The following is a 24,294-nucleotide window of genomic DNA, read 5'->3' on the forward strand; positions in this document are numbered from 1 at the left end:
CTATCGGGGGGTGGAGGGAAAGGGGAGGCAGAGCATTAGGACAAATACATAATGCATGCAGGGCTTGAAACCTAGATGCTGGGTTGATGGGTGCATCGAACCACCATGGCACATGTATACCTATGTAACAAACCTGCATGTTCTGCACATGTATCCCAGGACTTAAGTAAATTTTTTTTAAAAAAAGAAAAAAAATTAATTTTTTGTAGAGACAGGGTCTCACTATGTTGCCCAGGCTGGTCTTGAACCCCTGGGCTCAAGCCATATTTCCACCTCAGCCTCCTGTTGTGCTGGGGTTATAGGTGTGAGCCACCACACCGGATCCTTCTCTGTCTTCTTATGTGACCCCTTTGGTGTAACTCCAGTCATTGGGCCCCAGGTGAGTCAGGATAATCAATGCTGTTTTCTGCAATGTCTTTGTACTCTGACTTCAATTTCAATTCATCAACAAACATTAATCGAGCTCTTACCATGTGCCAAGCACTAAGCAGTAAGCAAAGCAGACAAAACCTTGCCCTTATGGGCTTTATAATCTAATGGGGTCAGACAGACAGACAACAATAAATAGAATAAGTGAACAAGGTGGTCAGTGCTCGGAGAGCAATAAAACAAAGTCAAGGCAATTGGGGGTGCTGGCTGAGGCACTGTGATTCCACTGGGATAGCTGGGAAAGGCTTAAATGAGAATGTTACCGGCGGTGAATTCATACGGGTCTGCAGCAACCTCAATTCTTGCCTCCACAGAAGAAAGAATTCAATTGAGGAGCATAAGCCAGAAGGAGAGACTGAGGCAAGTTTCAGAGCAGCAGTGAAAGTTTATTAAAAAGTGTTAGAGACTGGGTGCGGTGGCTCACGTCTGTAATCACAGCACTTTGGGAGGCCGAGGCAGGCAAATCATGAGGTCAGGGGTTTGAGACCAGCCTGGCCAACATGGTGAAACCCCATTTCTACTAAAAATACAAAATATTAGCTAGGCGTAGTGGTGGGCGCCTGTAATTTTAGCTACTCGGGAGGCTGAGGCAGGAGAATCGCTTGAACCTGGGAGGCAGAGGTTGCAGTGAGCTGAGATCATGCTACTGCACTCCAGCCTGGGGACAGAGACTCAGTCTCAAAAAAAAAAAAAAAAAAAAAAGTGTTAGAGCAGGAATGGCCGGGCGTGGTGTCTCACGCCTGTAATCCCCGCACTTTGAGAGGCCAAAACAGGTGGATCACCTGAGGTCAGGAGTTTGAGACCAGCCTGGCCAACATGGTGAAACCCTCTCTCTACTAAAAATACAAAATTAGCTGAGTGTGGTGGTGCATGCCTGTAATTCTAGCTACCTGGGAGCCTGAGGCAGGAGAATCACTTAGAACCCAGGAGGGGAAGGTTGCAGTGAGCCAAGATCAAGCCACTGCACTCCAGCCTGGGCAACAACGGAGCGAGACTCCATCTCAAAAAAAAAAAAAAAAAAAAAAAGAAAGTGTTGGAGCAGGAATGAAACAAAAAACGGTACACTTGGAAGAGGACCCAGCAGGCGACTTGAGAGATCAAGTGCGCTGTTTGACCTTTGACTTGGGGTCATACACTGGCATGCTTCTGGGGTCTTGCGACCCTTCTCCCCTGATTCTTCCCTTGGGGCGGGATGTTATTTGGAGCAGTGGCCTGCTAACGCCTGGAGAGAAACATGCTGAGTGTGCTTACTGGAGTTGTACACATGCTCAGTTAAAGTGTTCTTCCCTTACTAGTGAAATGTCACTAGGAGGTCATATACCAGTTAAACTCTGCTATTTTGCCTCTTAGTGTGCATGCTTGAACCTACTTGCCCAACTCTTGAGATCTTATCAGGAAGCAGCTGATCACCAGTTTCAGGTATTTCTGTTCATTGGGAAACTGCCTTTCCCTGGTGCTGGCTGCAACCAATTATTATTTTAGAGAGACAGTTAACAGCCGCCTGACCATGGTTGCCTGACATTTCTGGTGGTGGGGGAGGAGCCCTCTCCTGCCCTGTTCGTGTCTGATTAGCTAACTACTGTAACTAGAAGATGACACCTTCTTCAGAAGCTTGAAAAAGGCAGGGAGACAAGGTAAGGGAGGGAGACAGGCAGATATCTGGGTGCACAGCATTCCAGACATAATGAACAACCAGGGCAATGCCGCCAGGTGAGCACCTGCCTGGCGTATTTAAGAAACTGAAAGGAAGCCAGGGTGATGGAGGGGTGTGAGGAAAGGGCAGGAAAATAGCTTGTGCAGGTGAGAGAGATGCTGGGGGCTGGATGGTGGGGGCCATGCAGGCTCTTATAGGAACACTGGCTTTATTTCTAAGAGAAATGAGGATCCCCTTGATGTTGCTGTTAACTAATGAATGACAACACTGCAGCTAAGTTTAATCAGGTTTTCTCTGGCTGCTGTGGAGAGAACAGAGCAAGGTTGGAGGCAGGGCTGTGAATTAGGAGGCGACTGCGGAATCAAGGAAGAGACAATGCGGCTTGGACCTAAGTGATGGCCATGGGGACAGTGAGATGTAATCTGATTTGGGAAATATTTTGAACATGAAGCCAACAGGATTTGCTGATGAACTGGGTGTGTATTACGAGCAAAAGACAGGAGCTGTGATGACTGAAAGCTCTTGATATGGAAAAGCTTTTGGTGGCATGAGCTGGGAAGGAAGTTCGAGAATTCCATTTTGGATATGATGTTTAATACTGTTAGGAAATAATTCTCCATGGGCTGTTTGTATTTCTGGACATTGTGGCTTTCTATTCTGGATGACTTTTTTATTTATTTATTTTTTTTTTTGAGACAGGGTCTGACTCTGTCACCTTGGCTGGAATGCAGTGGTGCAATCTTGGCTCACTGTAACCTCCGCCTTCCGGGCTCAAGCCATCCTCTCACCTCAGCCTCCTGAGTATTTAGGACTACGGGCACAGCCACCACCTCCAGTTAATTTTTTTTTTTTTTGAGATGGAGTCTCTCTCTGTTGCCCAGGCTGGAGTGCAGGGGGGCAATCTCGGCTCACTACAACCTCCACCTCCTGGGTTCAAGTGATTCTCCTGCCTCAGCCTCCCAGGTAGCTGGGATTACAGGCGTCCACCACCACGCCCGACTAATTTTTTTGTATTTTTTTCTAGAGACGGGGTTTTGCCATGTTGACCAGGCTGGTCTTGAACTCTTGGCCTCAGGTGATCCACCCGCCTCGGCCTCCCAAAGTGCTGGGATTACAGGTGTGAGCCACCATGCCCGGCCCCAGCTAATTTTTGTATTTATTATAGAGATGGGGTTTCTCCATGTTGCTTAGGCTGGTGTTGAACTCCTGGGCTCAAGTGATCGGCCTGCCTTGGCCTCCTAAAGTGCTGGCATTACAGGCATGAGCCACCATGCCTGCTCTCCGGATGACCTTTTCAAGACATCAAAAGGCATATAAACTTTATATTTGTATTGTGAACAGCCTTAGTAGGCAGAGATAGTGTCTCCCTTCTGGGCAGAGGGCAGATTTGTTTGCTATTCAGGCTAATAAAGATAATGTCTCCCTCTGGGGCAAAGGTTGAGCAGATTTGCTTGCAGCTCATTATAAAATACAGGGTTTTTCTAGACTCCAGGTTTCTCAGTCATGTGTAGAGCATCTGCCTTAACCCCCTCTGCACCACCCCAGAGACTTGGTGGGGGATGCAGGGAGGGAACTGATGCAAACATGAAGCTCATGCTGCTTGCTATGAGGTGGGTAATAGGATCTTTTGTCTCTGATCCAGGAGTCTCATGTCTTCTGCCGGAATTCATGAAGCTATGGCAGAATACCTTGTTAGTTTGCAAGTAGGGTCAAATCCCCAGCCGCTTTTTCAGTTCTTGACAGAGATGTCTATTAGACATCCAAGTGGTGATGCTGGGTGAGCAACTAGGTGCATGAACTTGGAGTTCGGGGAGGAGTACAGGCTGGAAATATAAACATGTGAATTAGAGGATTTCTTTACAGCCATGTATCTGGATGGTGGAGAAGAAAAGTTATGGAATTAAAGCCGGGGAAAAGCCAGCACAGAAAATTGGGGTAAGGAAGGAGAGAGGACAGCTGGAAGAGAGGGGATTAACCAAAGAGGCTGAGAAGGAACAGCTGTGAGATAGGAGCGACCCCAGAGAGCAGCATCTTGGAAGCCAAAGAAATAAATAAGGAGGAAGGAAGGGACAACTGTGACCTTTGTTGCATTAGGCTAAGTAACTATTGAATCTGGTAATGAGGTCACTGATGAGCTTAAGAGCAGCTTGTGTGTGTGTGTGTGTGTGTCTGTGTGTGCGTGTGTTAGAAGGGCTTAGGAGAAAATGGAAAGGGAAGAATTGGAGATATGGTGAGCTAGACAATGCTTTCGAGGAGTTTTCCTGCAAAAGAAAGAGAAACACGAGATCGAAGCTGTAGAGGGCTGTGGGGCCAGGAGAGAACTTTTTTTATTTTATGTTTTTTGAGATGGAGTTTCGCTGTTGTTGCCCAGGCTGGAGTGCAATGGTGCAATCTCAGCTCGGCTGAATCTCAGCTCACCGCAAACTCCGCCTCCTGGGTTCAAGCAGTTCTCCTGCCTCAGCCTCCCAAGTAGCTGGGATTACAGGCATGTGCTGCCATGCCCAGCTAATTTTGTATTTTTAGTAGAGGCAGGGTTTCACCATGTTGATCAGGCTGGTGTCGAATTCCTGACCTCAGGTGATCCGCCCGCCTCAGCCTCCCAAAGTGCTGCGATTACAGGCATGAGCCACCACGCCCAGTCAGAACTTTTGTTTTTAACCAGAGAAATACCAGGGAATTCAAATGCTAGAGGAAATGCTGCTCTCAGGAGCAAGAACTGATGATAAACGAAGGAGAAAATGGAAGTGTTGGAGTGATGTCCGCAGATAGGTAAGACAAGGTGGGGTCTGTTTGGCAGATGGAGGAGTGGGTCTCAACCTGGAGCCTAGAAAGTTCATTCACAAAAACAGTCTGCGACACCGATGTGGAAAAGTGGGGAAATTAAATGGTAGGAGCTTGGTGGGAACTCTCTTCTGCTTCCTTCCCCCTCCCTTGTCAACCTAGGAAGCAAGGTCCTCAGGCAAGTGGGGAAGGAGGAAAGTCAGAGGCAGAAGGGGAGAGAGAGCTGGTGGCTTCATGCCTGGGAGAGTGACAAGACCAGCAAAATGCAGCGAATGAGACAGCATTGAGGACCCACTTGAGGCTCATGGCCTTAGAGGGAGAACCTGTCCCTTTATGGTGGCTGTACAGTGTAGCACTCAGGAGCTGTGGCAGTTATGCTTCTTACCATGTGGACAGCATTGTTCTGCCAGGAGGGAGAATTAATCAAACAGGCAGAAGGAAGCAGAGCAAGAGATAAAGAGGGTGACTTCTGTGTTTGGGTCCCCGGTTCCAGCTCTTCCCAAATCCCACCTCTATCCCTGAGCTTCTTTCAGTTAGACTGTTTCATTCTATCAGACATGTCATTGTACCAGCTATAGAGACAGAAACCCAGCCTGAGTGGCTCCAACTAATATGGGGCTCATTCTTGGGTGTGAAGAAAAGTCTAAGGATGGGCCGGAGACAGCAGAGCACCAGGAACCCAAGCTGCTTCTTTCTTTCTGGCTCACCACCTATAGTACTGGCCTCTGTCCTCATGGTCACAAGATGGCTGCTGGAGCTCCAGCTATCCTTTCTACATTCCAGTCCAAAAGAATGGGAATGATGGCTGGGCACCGTGGCTCATGCCTGTAATCCTAACAGTTTGGGAAGTCGAGGTGGGCAGATTGCTTGAGCTCAGAAGTTAGAGACCAGACTGAGCAACATGGTGAAACCCCCATCTCTACTATAAATACAAAAACTAGGTGTGGTATCATGTGCCTGTGTCCCAGCTACTTAGGGGGCTGAGGCAGGAGAATTGCTTGGGCTTGGGAGGTCGAGGCTGCAGTGAGCCGAGATTGCACCACTGCACTCCAGCTGGGGTGACAGAGTGAGACCCTGTTTGAAGTTAAGAATAGAAAAAAAACAATGGGAATGGCAAGGCACAAAGGGCACTGAATCCCAACTTATTTAGGATCTTCCCTCCCACCCCAAAGGATTTCTTGGGAGCTCTACCAATTGTATCTGCTGTCCTCTTTCCGATCACTCCTAACTTACAGGAAGGCTAAGAACCGTTGCTTTTGGTTTGGGCTCATTGTCACCCCAACTAAAATCAGAATTCTTGACCAAACAAGAAAGGAAGAATGGGTATTTGAGAAGCAGCTAACAGACTCTGGCATATCAAACAGGCTTCCAGTGAACTCCTGTTTTCCTTGTGGAATAGAGTTCTTAGAGGGCAGGTGCAAGGAGAGCCTTGTAAGGGAAACACAGAGGCTGTGAGTCCTCAGAAGGTCAAAGTGCTGGGACAAAACAAAGTCAGATCATCTCTTAAGCAATGTGGTGCTTTCTGAGTTTCTTCCCTCCTCCCCATCTCCCACCCCCGCTCCCAACACCCTACACTTAGCCTTGTGGAATAGAATTCTTAAGGGTGCAGGTAAAAGAGATTTGAGAGACACAGAGAGAAGTAGCAATAGGTGCAGGATGGGTTGACATTGGGGTGCAGAGAAGAAGCTACAAACAAGATGGGAGAGGTGATTTGGGGACTACGGGGCTCAGCCTGCCGACTTAAAGATACAGGGGCTAAATAGAAACATCTGTGGCATACAGAACCTTTGAGAGGGGTGAGGAGGGTAAAGTTAAGAAATTAAAAAAGTATTTGGACCAAAAATATTTGAGATCTAATACATCAGTTGCTCTCAATTCTTCTTTGGTAAGATGGATATTTTTAACTCTTTTCTTTTTTGGTGAACTTTTTCCTAACCCATTCCATAGCTCCCATCATGACCATGCAAATAGTTATTACTAATCACTTTAAGAAAATCCAAAATGCCCAAAGAATGACAAAGAATTTAGCATCATTTATACATCACACATTTGAAAAATGGATCTACAGTTATTTGTTCAGTCAATAGATGATGCTTGATGCATAAATGGAATAAGAGTTATTAAACAATCGTATTTCTTGAGAAGGTTATGAACACTCCAGTGTCATTGTCTGGGTAAGGTCTGCCCTGACCAGCCTGTTTCCCCTTGTCCTATTTTAGTCACTCTAGCAAGTCAGCTTCCTTTTCTTTTTCTTTCTTTTTTTTTTTTTTCTTTTAGAGACAGGGTCTTTATCTGACACCCAGGCTGGAGTGCAGTGGTGTAATCTAGCTCACTGTAGCCTTGAACTTCTGGGCTCAAAGAATCAAGTAGCTAGGACTACAGGTGAGCACTACCACACCTAATTTTTAAATTATTTTTCTTTGTAGAAAAGAGGTCTGGCTATGTTGCCCAAGCTGGTCTCAAAGTCCTGGACTCAAGCAATCCTCCCGCCTTGCCTCAGCCTCCCAAAGTGCTGGAATTACAGGCGTGAGCCACCATGCTCAGCCTCTTTTAATTTTTTTCATAGCACTTTTCACTCTCTGATATTACTTGTTTATATATTTGTTTGTCTTGACCTGTCTGCCTCCTTAGAATGCAAGCTTGATGACAGGAGGGACTTTCTGTGTCTTATCCGTGGATGAATTCCCATGAATCCCTGGCATGAACACTGTCCTAACTATTGAATCAATTCTCAACAAACATTTGGTGAATGTGATTGGTTGAATTCCTCAATATACGGCTTGGCACCTAGTAAGTGCTCAATAAATGTTCACTCTGATTGCTGTCATCGTCATCATTGTCATCCTTGTAATTGGCACAATCATAAATAAGCCCATGGCCCCAGGGGTTAGATTAGGCACCTATAACACATATAATCAACTTTTTTTTTCTTTAAGATGGAGTCTTGCTTTGTCACCCAGGCTGGAGTGCAGTGGCACAATCTTGGCTCATTGCAACCACCACCTTCCAAGTATCTGGGACTACAAGCATGCACCATCATCCCCGGCTAATTTTTGTCATTTTAGTAGAGACGGGGTTTCGTCATGTTGGCCAGGCTGGTCTCAAACTCCTGGCCTCAAGCGATCCGCCTGCCTCGGCCTCCCAAACTGCTGAAATTACAAGGCATGAGCCACCACGCCCAGCCCACAATCAACATTTAAAGAAAAAAAATGTCTGCCAGTGTAGTCTGAGACTTGGACTGTGTCCCCTTTTCAAACATCAGAGCCTTGCAAGGGTAGCACAGAGGCTGTGAGTCCTCAGAAGGTCAAAGTGCTGAGACAAAACAAATTCAGATCATCTTTTAAGCAATTGGGGCTTTCTGATTTTCTTCTCTCTTTCCCATCTCCCACTCCTGCCCCAACACCCTACTCTTGCAAATTGATGTGATTTTCTTCTGCACACATGATAGGCGCCCTCTCCACATAGGACCTCGCTTTCCTTTGCTGTCTCCAGATTTTTTTTACAGGAAACTCTGCAGTCAGAGGAACATTATTTACTACCTAGAGCTCCCTCTGCTGATGCATTGGGTAGATGATTAGCCTGGAAGGCTGCAGATTTCAGCAGAAGCACAGCTGGGCTCGTGGCGGGGTTTGTAACCTGCCTACGCCTGTGGTCTGATCAGAGGCTGTTTCTTTCTCTTGGACTGGGGAAAGAGGTACAGGTGATGCCTGTCTGTCTATGACCTCTCATGTTGTGGGTGGGGCTCCAGGGATGTTCGAGGTCCTGGCTCCTCTGACCTTGTGCTTGCAAATGCTTATTGGAGAGACCCTGAGATTCCTAGTGGGCTGGGAGGGTGTTCAGCGTACCACTCACTGACACTCAGAAACAGGTGACCCACCTGTTCATGATTTCTGTCTCGATGCAGAAATGAACTGTAGGGGGGATTTTTTAATTTTTCAAGAGCAAAGTCAGGGTCAATTTGTAGAGTCTGGGTAAAAACAGGCTCTAATAAACCAAAAAGAAATAAATGCATGATTGAAATTTTAAAAAAGAATCTATTTGGCTAAATTTAACTCTTAGGCTGAAGTTTATTTAAATGCTGAAGGCATGTCCAGCCCTAGCTCTCTGGCACCTGAGGCAGGAGCATTGAGGCAAGGGGAGAACACTGCTTTACAGACCACCCTGCCAATGTAACCAGGCTAATATTCCTTGAACACTAAGATTGGCCGGTGCTATCATTTTGTATAAACTATATGACACTCTGCTATATACACTGCCCCATTTCCCTGCCTCCAGCCCCCCAGCCTTAAAACATACGTATTATTTTTCTTCACTACTTACAGTTGAGAGTATCGAGGTTTGGTGACATTAAGTAACCTGCTTAACATCACACAACTAACAAGTTGCCAAGATGGTGTTTGAACTTGGGTTCCTTGAACTTGTAAGCACGGGGTTCCAACCTACCAGCATCCCAGGCTCATTCCTACCTGCCCCATAGATCGGTGTTCATTCCACCACCAAAATTTATTCAGTGCCCTGCACTGTGCAAAGCACCAGAAAAAGTAGAGATGAATGAGACTTGGTCCTAACCCTTGGGGGTATGTGCAATCGTCTATCAAAGTCGAGGATGAGGTTTTAGCGCTACTTTCTCCAGGCAGCCCTGGATACCTTTGGACACTCATAATTGGCAGTGCCCTACTGTTATTAATAAAAACTAATAAATAAAAATAAATAAATAAAAATTAATAATAAAAATTTAGTGGGTGTAGTGATGTGCACCTGTAGTCCCAGCTACTTGAGAGGCTGAGGCCAAACAATTGCTTGAGCCTGGGAGTTTGAGGCTGCAGTGAGCCATGATTGTGTCACTGCACTCCAGTCTAGTCAACAGAGTGAGAACCTGTCTCAAATAAATGAAGAAAAATAAATAAAACACATATCATCTAACATTTATGGAGCACTTACTATGTGTCAGTCACTATAGGAAAAAGCCTTTCTTACAGATTATCTCATTGAATCCTTATAAGACACTTATGAGAATGGCCCTTTTATCAGCCTCATTTTACAGACGAGAAAACTGAGGCCTCGAGGTAAACAACTGATACTTAGAAATCCGAGTCAAAAAGTAGCAGAGCTGAGTAAATCTGGGAAATCTGGCTCTTAACCATTTTGCACAGTGACTCGGCTGTGGCTGCCCCCTCCTCTGACCCCATCCCACGCCTGTCTTGTTCCCTGACCTCTTTTGACAGCTCCTTGAGCGAGAAGAACCCTGTCCCCCTGGCCTCCCACTTTCTCTTACAGCCCCGAGCTCAGTGCTGGGCACACCTAGGAGCTGAAAACTATTGATTAACTGATTTACTTCCCCCTTCACTGGAAAATGGCGATGAAACAAGATTTGGGGTGGAGGTGGGGAGGGAATCCCGCAGATCAGTCTGGGGCGTCTTTAGAGCTCTGGCTCTTGGTCAAGCAAGATTAGGAACGATATTTTAAGAGCAGAGTTCCTTAGGAAATCTTCTACACGCCTATATTTTGCTTGCCTAGCATGATGCCCGGCACATAATAGGGTCCAATACATCTTTGTTGAATGACTGAATGAGCTTTAAACATTCTAAGGAATCTCACTGCTGTTGCTAGGGCTGCCGCTGGAGTCTCAGGCAGTGCTTTCGGCTCTGTTTTATACATCAAGCTCTGCCTGTCTCGCTTTTACACCACAGTGGAAACCAAAGCCAGGGTCCCTTCGAATGCAAAGTGGCTGCTTTTGCTTGGAAGACATGATGCCTGGCCCCTGCTCCCAGGGGTTCTGGCACTGCCCAAACCAACTGCGCTCCCTGGTACTGAGATATATGTGCATTTCAGATTCGTCAAAATTCACGCCCTTCTCCCACTCCAAGCCACCTGCTGTTCTGATCTCATCTTTGCCTCACCTCCTTACCCAAAGATTCTTGAGGTGCAGGAAGACAGCTCCAGTGACCCCAGAAGCTTGCCTTCCTATTCTCTGATCTTGGGTGATTTTTCATCCTAAAACCATCACATAAGCTGTTTATGGCATCCATAACCCGCCTGGAACCTTAAACCTCTTTCTTGCGTGGCTTTTTATGAGTCTGAGATAAACAAACAACTCTCTCTCTCCAGGGACTTGGAGCCCAGATCCTTAACCTCACTCCTTAAGCCCATGGCCCCTGAGGGAGCAGAGCCAGAGGGTGGGCCCCAAAGGACTGTGGTTAAATGTGCGATGTGGAGGAAGCAGATAACATCATTGCTGCTAACGGAGAAAATGCGGCCAGAGACCTTGAAGCAAAGATGAGCCAGAGGGCAGGGTTGCCAAGAGTCTCCAGAGCAGCCTCTGCTGGGTTGAGAAGCTCTGCTGAGACACTAAGAGAGCGTTCTGGCAACATGTGAAATCTTGGGGGCTGTCTCCTCCAATCCCTCATTTGGCACTAAAGAAATCTAAGTCCTGGGAGGGGAGGTGGCTTGGCCAAGGTCATATAGCCTCGGGGAGGCTGCGTGGAATAAATGATGGAATCTGTTCCCTGTACCCGCTTCTTCTTTCCCATCAGACCCTGATCTCTATAGGGCATCCAAGTCATTACAGGGAGGCTGGCTTCACCCCAATGGCAGAGGTGAAATATGGGATCTTGGCCAAGTTGATCGGCATTTTCTAACTCCCTGGCCACATTGATTGGTCTCGGAGTGACCCAGAACTTAAGGCTGGTCTAATCAGAAAAAAAATCTCTGAACCTTTGAGGAAAATCCTGGGAAATACTGACCCTCCTTTCCCTGGGCTCGAAATGAACACAGGATACAAAGTGGTCGCAGCAGCTGAGGCCAGGCATCGTGTGACATCAAGAGGGAATAAGGTAGACTCCATGGAAAGCAGAGAGGAGAGATGGAAAGAAAAAGAATCCCAGGTGATAGTTCTGAGTTGCTGGATCAAACCTCACCTGAGGCCTTTCCTCTGCAATGTTCAGCTACATGATCCAGTAAAGTCTATTTTTAAGACAGACAGGGCTGGGCACAGTGGCTGATGCCTGTAATCCCAGCACTTTGGGAGGCTGAGGCAGGCAGATCACTTGAGGTCAGGAGTTTGAGATCGGCCTGGCCAACATGGTGAAACCTCGTCTCTACTAAAAACACAAAAATTAGCTGGGCCTGGTGGCACGTGCCTGTAATCCCAGCTACTCGGGAGGCTGAGGCATGAGAATCACTTGAACCCAAGAGGCAGAGGTTGGAGTGAGCCAAGATCACACCACTGCACTCCAGCCTGGGCGATGGAGTGAGACTGTGTCAAAAAAAAAAAGATAGACTAAGTCTTATTACTGTTAGTAATAGATGTTATTGCTTGTAAACAAAATATCCCCAACTGATAAACAGATGACTGGTGGCCCTAGAAACTTGCCTCTGGTCTTTTACTCCTGGTTACGGGTGCTGGGCCCAAAGGGAAGACCTCTGTGCCTGGCTACATGCCTGGCTAAGCTTTAGATACAACTAAGGTTGACTGGTTTGGAGTTTAGAACCCCCACTAGCAGACATTTTATACTTCCCTTGTTCAGGCAAGTGGGTTGGCTAATTACATGGGTTCAGAAAGCATTTTCTTGGCGCTTACTCCCGTCCTGCCCTCATGAACCCTTAGCATTTTTGCACATCTTTACAGCAATGCTTATCTCACTATATATATATATGTTTCTTAGATGGAGTCTTGCTCTATCACTCAGGCTGGAGTGCAGTGGTGTGATCTCGGCTCACTGCAGCCTCTGCCTCCCGGTTTCAAACGATTCTCCTGCCTCAGCCTCCCGAGTAGCCGGGATCAGGGGTGTGTGCCACCACGCCCAGCTAATTTTTGTATTTTTAGTAGAGACGGGGTTTTGCCATGTTGGCAAGGCTGATCTTGAACTTCTGACCTCAGGTGATCCTCTTGTCTTGGCCTCCCAAAGTGCTGTGATTACAGGCGTGAGCCACTGCGCCCAGGCCTATCTCACTATATTTTAATGATTAACATCCACATCAGGCTTCTCTAGACCTCAGGCTTGCTGAAGATGAGATTAAACCTCATTCACCTTTGGATGCGTGCACCCGGCCCAGTGTCTGACACAAGCTTTGTATTCACGGATGCTTCTGGAGTGGATGAAACAATCTCTTCCCACTCCCTGCCTCATTGTCTGATGAGCCTTCATTACGCTCCACTTTTTTCCCTTTGTAAATTAGGATGAGGTGAAAAAGCACAGCAGACAAGATGCAAAGCATTCACGCCAAGTCCTCAATTCACAAACTGAGGATTTGATCTGCTGTTGTATTCCCAGAGTGCTAGGTCCTGTATGGGACACTAGCTCCATCCCATATGCTCACTGTTCTGCGCTGCTGTGTATAAAGCCCTGGGCAAGAGGACAAGGGAGGGAAAAACCGGAAAGACTGAGTCAGAGAAGGCTCGGGATGAAATTTGAGTCCATTGGGATCATTCTGCCTAAACGACAGAGGAGAAAGCTTGGGCCCAGGGAGGAGTCCTCCTCCTCCTGGCTCAAGGTCACCGGGACAGACCCGTCAGGATGGGAAAGAACTCCACTTTCAAAAGCAAGACCTGTTTCCCCAGGACCTGGGCCCTGTGCACACAGGAAGGCGGACTTCAGGATGGAAGGGGAAAAGGACATGCTGGGAGGCTCCGGGGCCAGTCTTTGGGGCTTGCATCCTGCGAAGGTTGAGTAACTCCACGGGTCTCCCTTTTGCCGCTATACCACTTGCCAACTGGGTTTGGAGTCTCTTGGCTTGTGAGTCCTCAGGGACCAGAGAAGTGACTCAGTGAACACTTAGTACATCGTTGGCACCGGGGATTGTGTGTGATTCAGGAGTCACTCACAGAGCTTGTGCTGATTAACTCCAGAAACTCACCCAAAGCCTCCTCCCCACCCCTTCAAGCCCAGGATGAAGGGATCAGACTGTGGCTCTGACACTCCTGAAATGTTTCTCACGTGTCCACCTGCCAACCGGTCTGGTACCGACAGAAGATCCCTGGACCGCGAACTCCGGGGCTAGGAGCTTCCTCCACGCACTGCCTCCTTCCAGCGGCCCACATGGAAAACAGGACCTCGGGACCCCCTCTCTTCCTGACCTCCCCTGGATTCTGAGCGGGCCAACCCTCAACCAAAGCTCCCCTGTTTCGCTGCCCCCGTCTCTCTTTTTCCGCCTTGGGAATTGTCCCCCTCGCCCCCTATCCTACTCCCACTATGTCCTGGGGGGTGTCTGTCTTCTCTGATCGCCCTCACCCCCTTCCTTTCCCTCCTCCTTTTCCTCCCTCGGCTCCGCCCCCAGGCCCCGCCCTCTCCGCCCCGGCCCGCGTCCCCCCGGCCCCTTCCCCATCACCCGCCCCTCCAGCGGGGACAGGGGTGTAGGGAGGGGCCGCCGCGCGGGCCAGGCGCCCGCCCCTCCCTGCGCGCCCCATCCCCGAGCGCGCGCCCGGCGGCCCCCTCCGCAGCCTCCCCGCTCCCGCCTCCCCGCCTTCTCCTCCTCCTGGTGACGTCCGGGTCCCTGCCCGTCTGAAAACTCCGCGCCGCGGCGGTGGAGGCGGCGGCGGCGGCGGCGGCAGCGGCGGCGGCGGAGGAGGAGGAGCAGCGGCGAGCCGAGGCGGCGGCGGCGGCGGCGGCCCGAGCGGGAGCCCGAGCGGCAGCCGGCGGCCGCGGGAGCCGCGGGGAGCGCGGGGGCGGCCCGGAGCGCGCCGGGGTCCCCGCGCCCCGCTCACCCGCCGCGCTCCGAAGATGGTGGCGGCGCCGTGCGCCCGGAGGCTGGCCCGGCGCTCGCACTCGGCGCTGCTCGCGGCGCTCACGGTGCTGCTGCTGCAGACGCTGGTCGTGTGGAATTTCAGCAGCCTCGACTCCGGGGCCGGGGAGCGCCGCGGGGGCGCAGCGGTCGGCGGCGGGGAGCAGCCGCCCCCGGCCCCGGCCCCGCGCCGGGAGCGCCGGGACCTGCCCGCCGAGCCGGCTGCAGCCCGAGGAGGAGGAGGAGGCGGCGGCGGCGGCGGAGGAGGAGGACGGGGGCCCCCGGCGCGGGCGCGGGGAGGCGGCCCCGGAGAACCGCGGGCACAGCAGCCCGCCAGCCGGGGGGCACTGCTCGCCCGGGCTCTGGTAAGATGCCCTTTCGGCTCGCGCCCCGCGGCGAGGGAGGGAGGAAGGCAGCCCGACCCCACGCGCCCCTAGCCCTTGAACTCGGTCATCAGACTGGGACTCTGCAAGCCTACCGACTCCACATCGCCTCTTGCCCCGGGAAGCCGGGTGGGGTCCCTGCCAAGGCTCAGGGGTCGTGGGCTGCCCCTTTCAGAGTCTGAACACGGACCCCTTGGGGTCTGGGGGAAGTTATCTCCAGTGGGGGCGCTTTGGGGGTTACCGGAGCCTGGCTGGGCTCCTGTTCCCCATCACTCTTGCTGGGGACCCCAGCTGACTTGCTCCGTGCGTGTAGGTCTTGGTGCCTGGCTCCCTGCCTGAGTGAGTGGATCGCGCCGGATCCTCAGCCGCTGCTCCTGGGCGGTTGTCGCTGCAGCATCTCTTTGGTTTTTGCCGAGCTGGGTGCAGACAGATGAGCCCTCTGTGCGTCCTGGCCTGCGATTAGGGCTGAGCTGGGCGTCCCAAGTCCCCGACCATGCCTCTGAATCAATACTCAGTCCGGGGTGTCTGGTCTTACTTTGGGTCTTCTGTTTCTCTTCTCTGGATGTTTGAGCCTTCCGTCTTCACCTTCTCTGTCTCTAACCTTGCCATCTCCCGTGCCCTCTGTGACTTTATCTCCTCCCCATCTCCAGTTTCAGGGCATGGCTCCTTCTCCTAGCTGGTTGTCTCTGTCTCTCTGTCTTGTTGCGGCCGGTTCGGGTCGCCAGCTGTGTGTCCGACCACACCGTCAGGGCTTCCACTCCTATGGGATTACTTTGCCCTTCGTGGGTGTGAACAGTCAGGGCTCTGAAACTGTTTCTTCCGCAGATCTGGGGCCATCCGGGTGGCTGGGTGGGGAACTGACTTGTCTTCCTACCCTGTCCGTAACTTCTCCAGGGATACCTTTCCCACCTTCTCTGGGCTGCCTTGCCCAGCCTACTGAGCTAGGAGCAGGAGCACATGGGGCAGGAGGCCGGAGTCCCCAGTTCAGAGCCAAGGTCTCAGTTCCCCAGGGGCGTGAGGTCTGCCTTAGGGAATAGCCAGTGTGTTGTGTGTCTGTTTCTTCATCACACTGCTTGTCTGCAAGGATTTGCCTAGCCGCTAAAGGATATTAGACACCAGGGGGATGGTTTCAGGATCCTGAAGACTGAATGCATATCTCTATCATTTGTCACTTTGGAAGTCCTCACTGAAGACTGCCTTGGTACACAGCGTGATGCTTTCTGAGCTGCTAAACTTCTTCGGAGTCTGTGCGACCCTTTCTGCCGGAGTGCAGCTCTTCATGCCTGAGAGCTGAGCCAGTCCCAAGACGTGATGTGATGGCATTTCACGTTGCTGTGTGGGTAGCAGGGAGAAGTCTTTCCCTCATTTGCGGGGAGAATAGTGGCGTGAGCTGCCTGATGGAGAACCAGAGCATTCTAGTGTCCTGCGATCTCTTCTTTACAGAGAGGGGTACTCTGAAACGCTGCCTTTGAACTCCTGGAGTTGATAGCGATGGGTTCCCGCAGAAATGCAATTAGAAGTTCTTTGTGCATCCATCCAGAGCCCGGGAGGTGGGGTGGGAGGGTTGTGGGTCGTGTCCTGCTGGTCCAGTGTAGGAACGTGTAGGGGAGACGTGGTGGGGGAAGCCTGGGGCTTACTGTATCCTTTGCATCTGGGGGTTCATAGTGGGTTCAGGAGGTACCTTTAGGATGCACATAGCACCTGTTGAAACAAATGAAGAGAAGGAAGGAGGCAGGGCTGGCTGATTTTTTCATAGGTCCCCGGCATTGTGAGCATCCACCCCCAACCCCTCTCTGTGTGCTCGGCTCAGTGTTTTACTCTCTCATACCCAGCTCAGCCTCTGAGAGGTCTGCGGTTGGGGAGGTAGGTGGGAACACACTATTTTCCCTTTTGGAATTGCAGTTCCAGCAGCGGAGTTGCTTTGCTTTTCTGAAACTCTGCTTCCAACTGCAAGTTCAGTTACTCTCCCCAAACCTGCATGTCCTAATGTCTCAATTTCTTTACCTTCCAAGATGGACATTTATGTATTTTTTTTTTTCTTTTGGTTCTCTTCTCTTCTTAGTAGCTGTCTACCATGCTCTTGACTGTTGTCGCTCGGGGCTTTGTATTTTATTTCATTTGCTTGTCTCTCTCCTTTCTTTTCTCTCCCCCCACACCTACTCCATGGCCTGCTAAATCCTGAAATCACGGTAAGACAGGCTGGCTGGAGCCCGGGGTCTGTCCTACTCTGACTGTGCCCACCCAGTTCCTGCCCTTCCATGGAGCTCCAGGAGACCAGAAGGGGGCAGGCTGTTCCCAAAGTCTGTTATAGCTGGAGCTTGGGTTGCAGGCAAGGAGAGGACCAGACCTTTTCTCAAGCAATAGAGGCCCTTGAAAAGTGCAGTTTGTTTCCAAACCCTGCCGAGGCTGCCAGGATGATGCTTTGGAGGGAGATTCAGGAGTGGGACATTTAAAGAAACAAATCCCCATGATTTTCCAGATGGCTCTTGTAGAGAGCTGGTTAGACACATGCTTAGAAGAAGATGCTTTAGCTCAGTGCTCTGTTGCAGGCGGGGATGGGGTGGGTGGACAGCCTTGGCTCTTGCACGTAGAGGGAACCTGTGTCCTGGGTTGCTGGTGGGTGTGTTGCAGAGTGTCAGGCAGGCATTGTGTATAGGGCATTTCTTAAGCCAGATCTTCCTCCTTCCTGATACCCACAGCCTCAGAGCATTTGTCCTTTTTATGTTTGGGGAGCTGCGCTTCGGTGGAAGGCCCTGATTGTATTTTTGGTGCACTTAAGAAGCCAAGAGGAAACACCCCGTTTCTCAAGTAGACAGAGTCAGAGGGCATGTCCATAAAAGATTTGCAAGCTCTCCTTTTCCTCTCAGCCTCTTTCAAAGCTCTTAAATATTAGAATTATTGGGTGGATTGCAGCTGTTTTGTGGCTGACACTGATTCCTTCACTGGGTCTCCAGTAAGCTGTGGATTTTACTGTCATCTCAGAATTTAAGAAACAGATGGACTGCCTTATAAAGGGAGGAAAAATATTGGGAGAGCTGTCACAAGGATCAGCCTACAGGTTCTGAATAGATTTTGGAGAAAATGAAAGAGAGCTGTGTGTGTTAATATAATGAATGTTTATTTTCTTTCCCTTAGTGACTCTCTTCTTGAAGTCCCCACATTTATTGCTCATGTTCTTAGATAAACTGTTACTCAGTAAGTTTCATTTAAGAAATCTAATTTTTTATTACCCTTCCCACCCCCCCGCCTGCCGACCTACATAAGCACACAAAGTAGAATGGGGTTTCTGTATTATCCGACCCCTTTGAAATGTTGATTTTTCGGCAGAAATTCCTCATGCTTCACATTACTCAGATAACTCAGGACTCTTTTAGACATCAGCAGTGACTTTGAAAGATCAGTTCACTGGCTTTAGATCACCTTTGCTTCTAACAGCCTTGGAGGCGTAGCTTTTCTTCCTATCCAGATGTTCTGAGACCACAGGAAACAGGGTATTTTATTGATGGTTCGTTTTTTTTTTCACACTTTCAATGGAGTTTTATTTTGTTTGAGCGACGCATTACACTTTGTATACAGAAATATGCATCATTGAATAATATTTATCTTACTGCAAATGTTGCCATCTGTTTAAATCATATACTGGAAAATGTTAAAATAGATAAATAAAAGTAGAAATAATATACATAGGTATAGATACGTTTGTAATATAAATTCTAACATATCTGTATATTCACTTTCCTTCCGGTCTTTTCACACTTTAGACATTCTCTTCAGTTTATCAATTCATTTTTTAAAAATCTTCCAGAAGGTTGGGTGGTCAAAGGCTTGCTATTTTTCACCTAGGAAGCCAGCCATGACGTAAGTTCTTATTTACTGGTGACTGTTCGATTTCGATTCATGGTTTTAATAGAAGAGGAAATTTGGTGGCTTGAGTTAAAGCAGAGATTTGACATCATCGCGTCATTGTGTATGTGTGTGTGTATCCTCAGAAAGCAAAGATATCCTTAGGGATATCTCTGAAATAAGAGTCTGCCCCCCACACCCCGCTCCAGAGCTGTTTATGATCCATAAGGTCATAAATCCATGTGTATGAGTGTTTCAGTGCAGAAGAACTTAACACGCACACCTGTTGGACTGCACAGGTGAGGTTGAGAGTCTTATCTTTTGACCAGCGCCACCTTAAGAGCTGCCACTTATGATCTCTCTCTTTGCTTTTCCTTTGCATTTCCCCATTTCTACGGACCCAGATCCCCATCTACCAGAAACAATGAGAAAATGCCTTGGGGAAAATAAAAAATAACTAAAAAACAAACTCGATCTTAACAAAACCTGCATTCCAAGGAAGGGGTGTCGGAACAGGAGAAAACATCCCAAGAAGTATGTGTGAGGCCCCAGCACCAATGAAAGAGGCCTCTGTTGAGTACCCTCAGGCCTGACATACCTGGGTTCACCTTCTGGCTCGGCCCTTTCTCATGCCCCAATCTTGGGCAAGTCACTGTAATTTCGGTCTTCTGTGAATCTGAGCTACCTCATAGGGCTGTATGAGGATGAAATGTAGCAATATATGTGAACTCATGTGGGCCTGTTCCTTAATCAGTGCTCAAAAGTGAGCTGTTCTTAAAAGGAAATTGGTGGTATGTTTGAAAATAAAGAATTTCTTGCAGTTATTCATTTTCCTGCACAGCATAGGGTGCGAGTAAATCCAAGGCAGTAGAATGAATATAGCTGTTTCTGTGTGAGCGGGATGGAATTTGGTAGAGGAAGGAGTACTGACATTTATTGAGTGCCTGCTGTATGCCAGGCATCATTTAGGTATTTTGCGTACATTAGGTTATTAAATGCTCACCCCCCCCCAAAAAAAACACAAAAAATTTCCAGGAAGGAAGACGGTATTACACAACTGATAAAAAGTTGAAACTAAGGACACCCGGCTAGAAATCGCTGGTCTTATGATGGCTTGTTACGTGGCAGGAATAATGGAGGGATTTGTAAATATTACCTTACTGTCTTACTGATTGCTCCCAACTTTGTGGGATAAGACTTTTGCTGTCCCCAGGAGGAAACTGAAGCTCAAAGAAGTGAAGCTGCTTGCTCATGAAGTTCACAGAGCTGGGGAGTAGCAGAATTGAGATCCAAACCCAGGCCTGTCCCTTTCCAAAGATGCCGCCTTTCTGAGTTGCATTTCTTTTGCATGGTTTGTTGAAAAACCCTAAATGCAACCATGCCATTCCCAAAAATCTTTTTTTTTTTTTTTTTTTTTTTTTTCCGATACAGCGTCTTGCTCTGTCATCCAGGCTGGAGTGCAGTGGCGTGATCTCGGCTCACTGCAACCTCCGCCTCCTGGGTTCAAGCAATTCTTGTGCCTCAGCCTCCTGAGTAGCTGGGATTACAGGCGTGCACCACCACGCCTGGCTAATTTTTGTATTTTAGTACAGACAGGGTTTCACCATGTTGGCCAGGCTGCTCTCGAACTCCTGGCCTCGTGATCCGCCCGCCTCAGCCTCCCAAAGTGCTGGGATTACAGGCCTGAGCCACTTTGCCCAGACCCAAAAATCTTTATTCTACTTTTCTCACTTCTTGTTGTAGATTCCTAAAAAGTTACCAACCCTAGAAAAGAAGCAGACATGCAATTTACATTGAATCAGACCCCTAACTCATGATGCAAATACAAGGGTAGTAATAATGATGATAAAAATAATAATAATAATGGCTGCATAGCCGTTATGATGTGTTAGGTGGTTTTAAAAATGGATACATAATAGTTTTACATATTTTGGGGTACATGTGATATTTTGATAGGTTCATATAATGTGTAATGATTAACTCAAAGTAATTGGGATATTCATTACCTCCAACATTTATCTTTACTTTTTTGTCAGAGACACTGAAATTCTTCTCTTCTAGCTTTTTTTTTTTTTTTTTGAGACAGTTTTGCTCTGTTGCCCAGCCTGGAGTGCAGTGGTGCAATCTTGACTCACTGCTACCTCTGCCTCCCAGGTTCAAGCAATTCTCCTGCCTCAGCCTCCTGATTAGCTGGGATTACAGGCACCTGCCACCACACCTGGCTAATTCTGTTTGTATTTTTAGTAGAGATGAGATTTTGCCATGTTGGCCAGGCTGGTCTTAAATTCCTGGCCTCAGGTGATCCTCCTGCCTCGGCCTCCCAAAGTGCTGGGATTATAGATGTGAGCCACTGTGCCTGGCTCTTCTAGCTATTTTGAAATATACAATAGATTATTGTTAACAATAATCACCCTACTGGACTACCAAACACTAGAGCTTATTCATTCTATCTAACTGGATTTTTATCCTTCCAATCAACATCTTCCTCCCCACTCCCCTAATCACCTATCTACTCTCTATCTTCTTGTCATCTACTTTTTTAGCTCCTACATAGGAGTGAGAACACGTAATATTTGTCTCTAAGTGCCTGGCTTATTTCAGTTAATATGATGGCCTCCGGTTTATTCATGTTGCTGCAAATGACAGGATTTCACTTTTTAACAGCTGACTAATATTCACTGTATGTGTATACCACATTTTCTTTATCCATTCATTCATTGATGGGCACTTAACTTGATTTCATATCTTGGCTATTATGAAGAATGTTGCAGTAAGCATGGGAGTGCAGATAGCTCTTCGATTTATTGATTTTCTTTCCTTTGGATAATTAATTCCTTTCCTGTGTAGACACAGTAGTGGGATTGCCAGATCATATGGTAGTTCTGTTTTTAGATTGTGAAGAACCTTCATACTCTTCTCCATAGTGGCTGTACTAATTTACATTCCCACCAATGGTGTATGAGGGTTCTGTTTTCTCACATCCTCACCAGTGTCTGTTATTTTTTATCTTCTTGATAAAAGCCCTTTCAGGTGGGGTGAGATGATATCTCATTGTGCTTTTGATTCACAGTTCCCTGGTGATTAGTGACGCTGTGCATTTTTTTATATATCCATTGGCCATTTTTATGTCTTCTTTTGAGAAATATCTATTCGGCTCTTTTGCCCGTTTAAAAAATTGGACTACATGTTTTTTTGCTGTTGAGTTGTTTGAATTCTTTATATATTTTGGTTATTAATCCCTTGTCAGATGGTTAGTTTGCAAATATTTTCTTCCATTCTGTAGATTGTTTAATTTGTTGATTGTTTGCCGTGCAGAAGCTTTGTAGCTTGATGTGATCCCATTTGTCTATTTTTGCTTTTGTTGCCTGTGCTTTTGAGGTCTTACCCAAAAAAATTCTTGCTCAAGGTCCTGAAGTGTTTCCCCAATGTTTTTTAATCTGGTCGTCTCATAGTCTCGGGTCTTAGATTTAAGTGTTTAATCTATTTTGATTTGGTTTTTGTATATGGTGAGTAATGGGACCTAGTTTCATTCTTAAGTTAATCCATAGGTAATTGTTATCCCGTTTTTCCAGCACTATTTATTGAAGACTTTCCTTTCCCCAGCATCTGTTCTTGATGCCTTTGTCAAAAATGAGTTGATATGAAAGTGTCGGTTTATTTCTAGGTTCTCTATTCTGTTTGCCAGGCACTGTTTTAAACACTTTTTGTGCGTGAACTCATTTAATCCTTCGAGCTGTGTACTATTTTCAACAGTCAAGAATTGAACTTGAAATTGGCTAGAGAGGAGTCTTGAATTCAGCTCTCTCTAACCAAGGGAAAAGGGGAGGAGGGGGCAAGAGGATATTGTTCAGGGTTCTTTGGCCAGGGAAAATGGCCTTTCTTTCAACCACAACAGACTTCCTGTTGCCCCATTCCTTCAGACTGCTCTGTGGTTGGCCCACTGGGGAGCCCACCACTTGTACCTGAGAGCCGGGGTCTGCAGCACACTGGAGAGTTATCTCAATAAACATGCAGTGCGGATCATCTTGTGGACACTTCCTTCCGCCTGCAACAGAAACGATCCGTTTGCCCGCAGATGCTCATCAGATGGTGCCCATGTGCTCTCTGGGTTCGGTTGCCCCCTCCCCGATTGGAAGCCAGAGGCATCACAAAGAAGATGTGTGTGGGGTGGGGTGTCACCTTAGCCCTGAACCTGGACACTGGCATTATTAGTGTCAGGAACTGCGAACCCAGACACCCTGCCAGATGAGGAAGGGGTGGGACCCATTCTCAAGCTTTGTGTGTGTGGACGAGGGTGTCTCATCTTTCAGGGCCACCTAGGGGCAATGAATGGATTTGTCGTGTCCCAGGCCTGGTTTGTCCCAGCCAGGTGACTACTGCTTATCTGGACATCTAATCCAGGCTAATGTGTCAGTGGATGCTAATGAGGTAATGTGGTAAGAGGAATTTGTTTCTCCTCCCAGGGCACACTTTGCCATAAGTTTTGGCCACAAGGCATGTGGTTTCAGTTTAAGATGAGTTTGTGGGGCAGAGAGGTTGATGCAAATGTTCCCTACCCAGGAGGCACAAACATTGCAACTGTGGTGATGATGAGGCGCATTTATTGAATGCACCAAACACTGTGGAAGGACTAAAGAGACATTCTTTTATTGAATTCTTGTAACATCTGGCAAGTTAAGAGCTATTATTTTCATCTCTGTTTTACTGATTGAAATAATAAAAACTAAGGCAATAAGTTGGATGAAAATTAAGCAGATGTGAAGTGTCCAAACTAGGAATTGAAGTTGGGTGGTGTCTCCAAAGGCTGTGTTCTTAGTTAGTCTACCCAATTCAGAGTCAGTAAGTCTGTTGACTCTAGCCCCTCATTTTCCCCTTCCCTCCATCCATTTATGCATGCATTTGTCCATCCATCCATCCATCCTTCCTTCCATCCATCCATCCATCCATCCATCAGTCCATTCATCTATTTATCTGTCTGACCATCCATCCATCCATCCGTCCATCAGTCCATTCATCCATCCTCCATCCATTCATCCATCCATCTGTCCATCCATTTACCCATCCATCCATTCATCCACCTATCCACCCATCCTCCACTCCTGCAGTTAGAAGGTACCAGTCCCTGTGTCCAGCACTGGAACTACCTTGGTGAACAGGACAAATGTGCCTCCTGTCCTCCAGGAGGACCAGTCTAGCAGGCAAGAGTTAGAGCCTGTGCTGTTAAGTGGCCGATCTCTAGGGAGATCACTCTCACATCCTAGCCTGGTTCATTGCCTATACCCTTTCCCATGGTGACCTCTTGAACACACAAGGGAGGTGTCCTCTGGGAAGGTCAGGGCAAGGAGTAAGTAGTATGATTCAGAGCCCTGGGAGCCCTGAGGTTTCTGCCATCCCAGAACTGTCCATGAGGCCTGGGCTGCTCCGCTCATGGGGCCCAAGCTCTTCTTCTTGTAGCTGAAGAAACAACCCTGGAAATGATCCAGG

At 48.1% G+C, this 24,294-nt stretch overlaps 1 protein-coding gene across 3 annotated transcripts in view; it reads left to right on the forward strand.

Moving 5' to 3' along the window:
* Nucleotides 1-24,294, forward strand: part of XYLT1 (xylosyltransferase 1) — a 480,356-nt gene that overhangs the window by 97,924 nt on the left and 358,138 nt on the right. For 2 of the 3 annotated variants that reach the window (XM_024241464.3, XM_024241465.3), the window contains exon 1: nt 14,553-14,949. The exons of the other annotated variant lie outside the window; for it this stretch is intronic. In XM_024241464.3, coding sequence (XP_024097232.1) covers nt 14,584-14,949 — 366 coding nt within the window. In that variant the 5' untranslated portion in view covers nt 14,553-14,583. Of the gene's footprint in view, nt 1-14,552; nt 14,950-24,294 lie in introns of those variants that run through there. 3 annotated transcript variants of the gene reach the window in all.

The sequence above is a fragment of the Pongo abelii genome, chromosome 18 (genome assembly GCF_028885655.2).
Source record: "Pongo abelii isolate AG06213 chromosome 18, NHGRI_mPonAbe1-v2.0_pri, whole genome shotgun sequence".
Lineage (NCBI taxonomy): Eukaryota > Metazoa > Chordata > Mammalia > Primates > Hominidae > Pongo > Pongo abelii.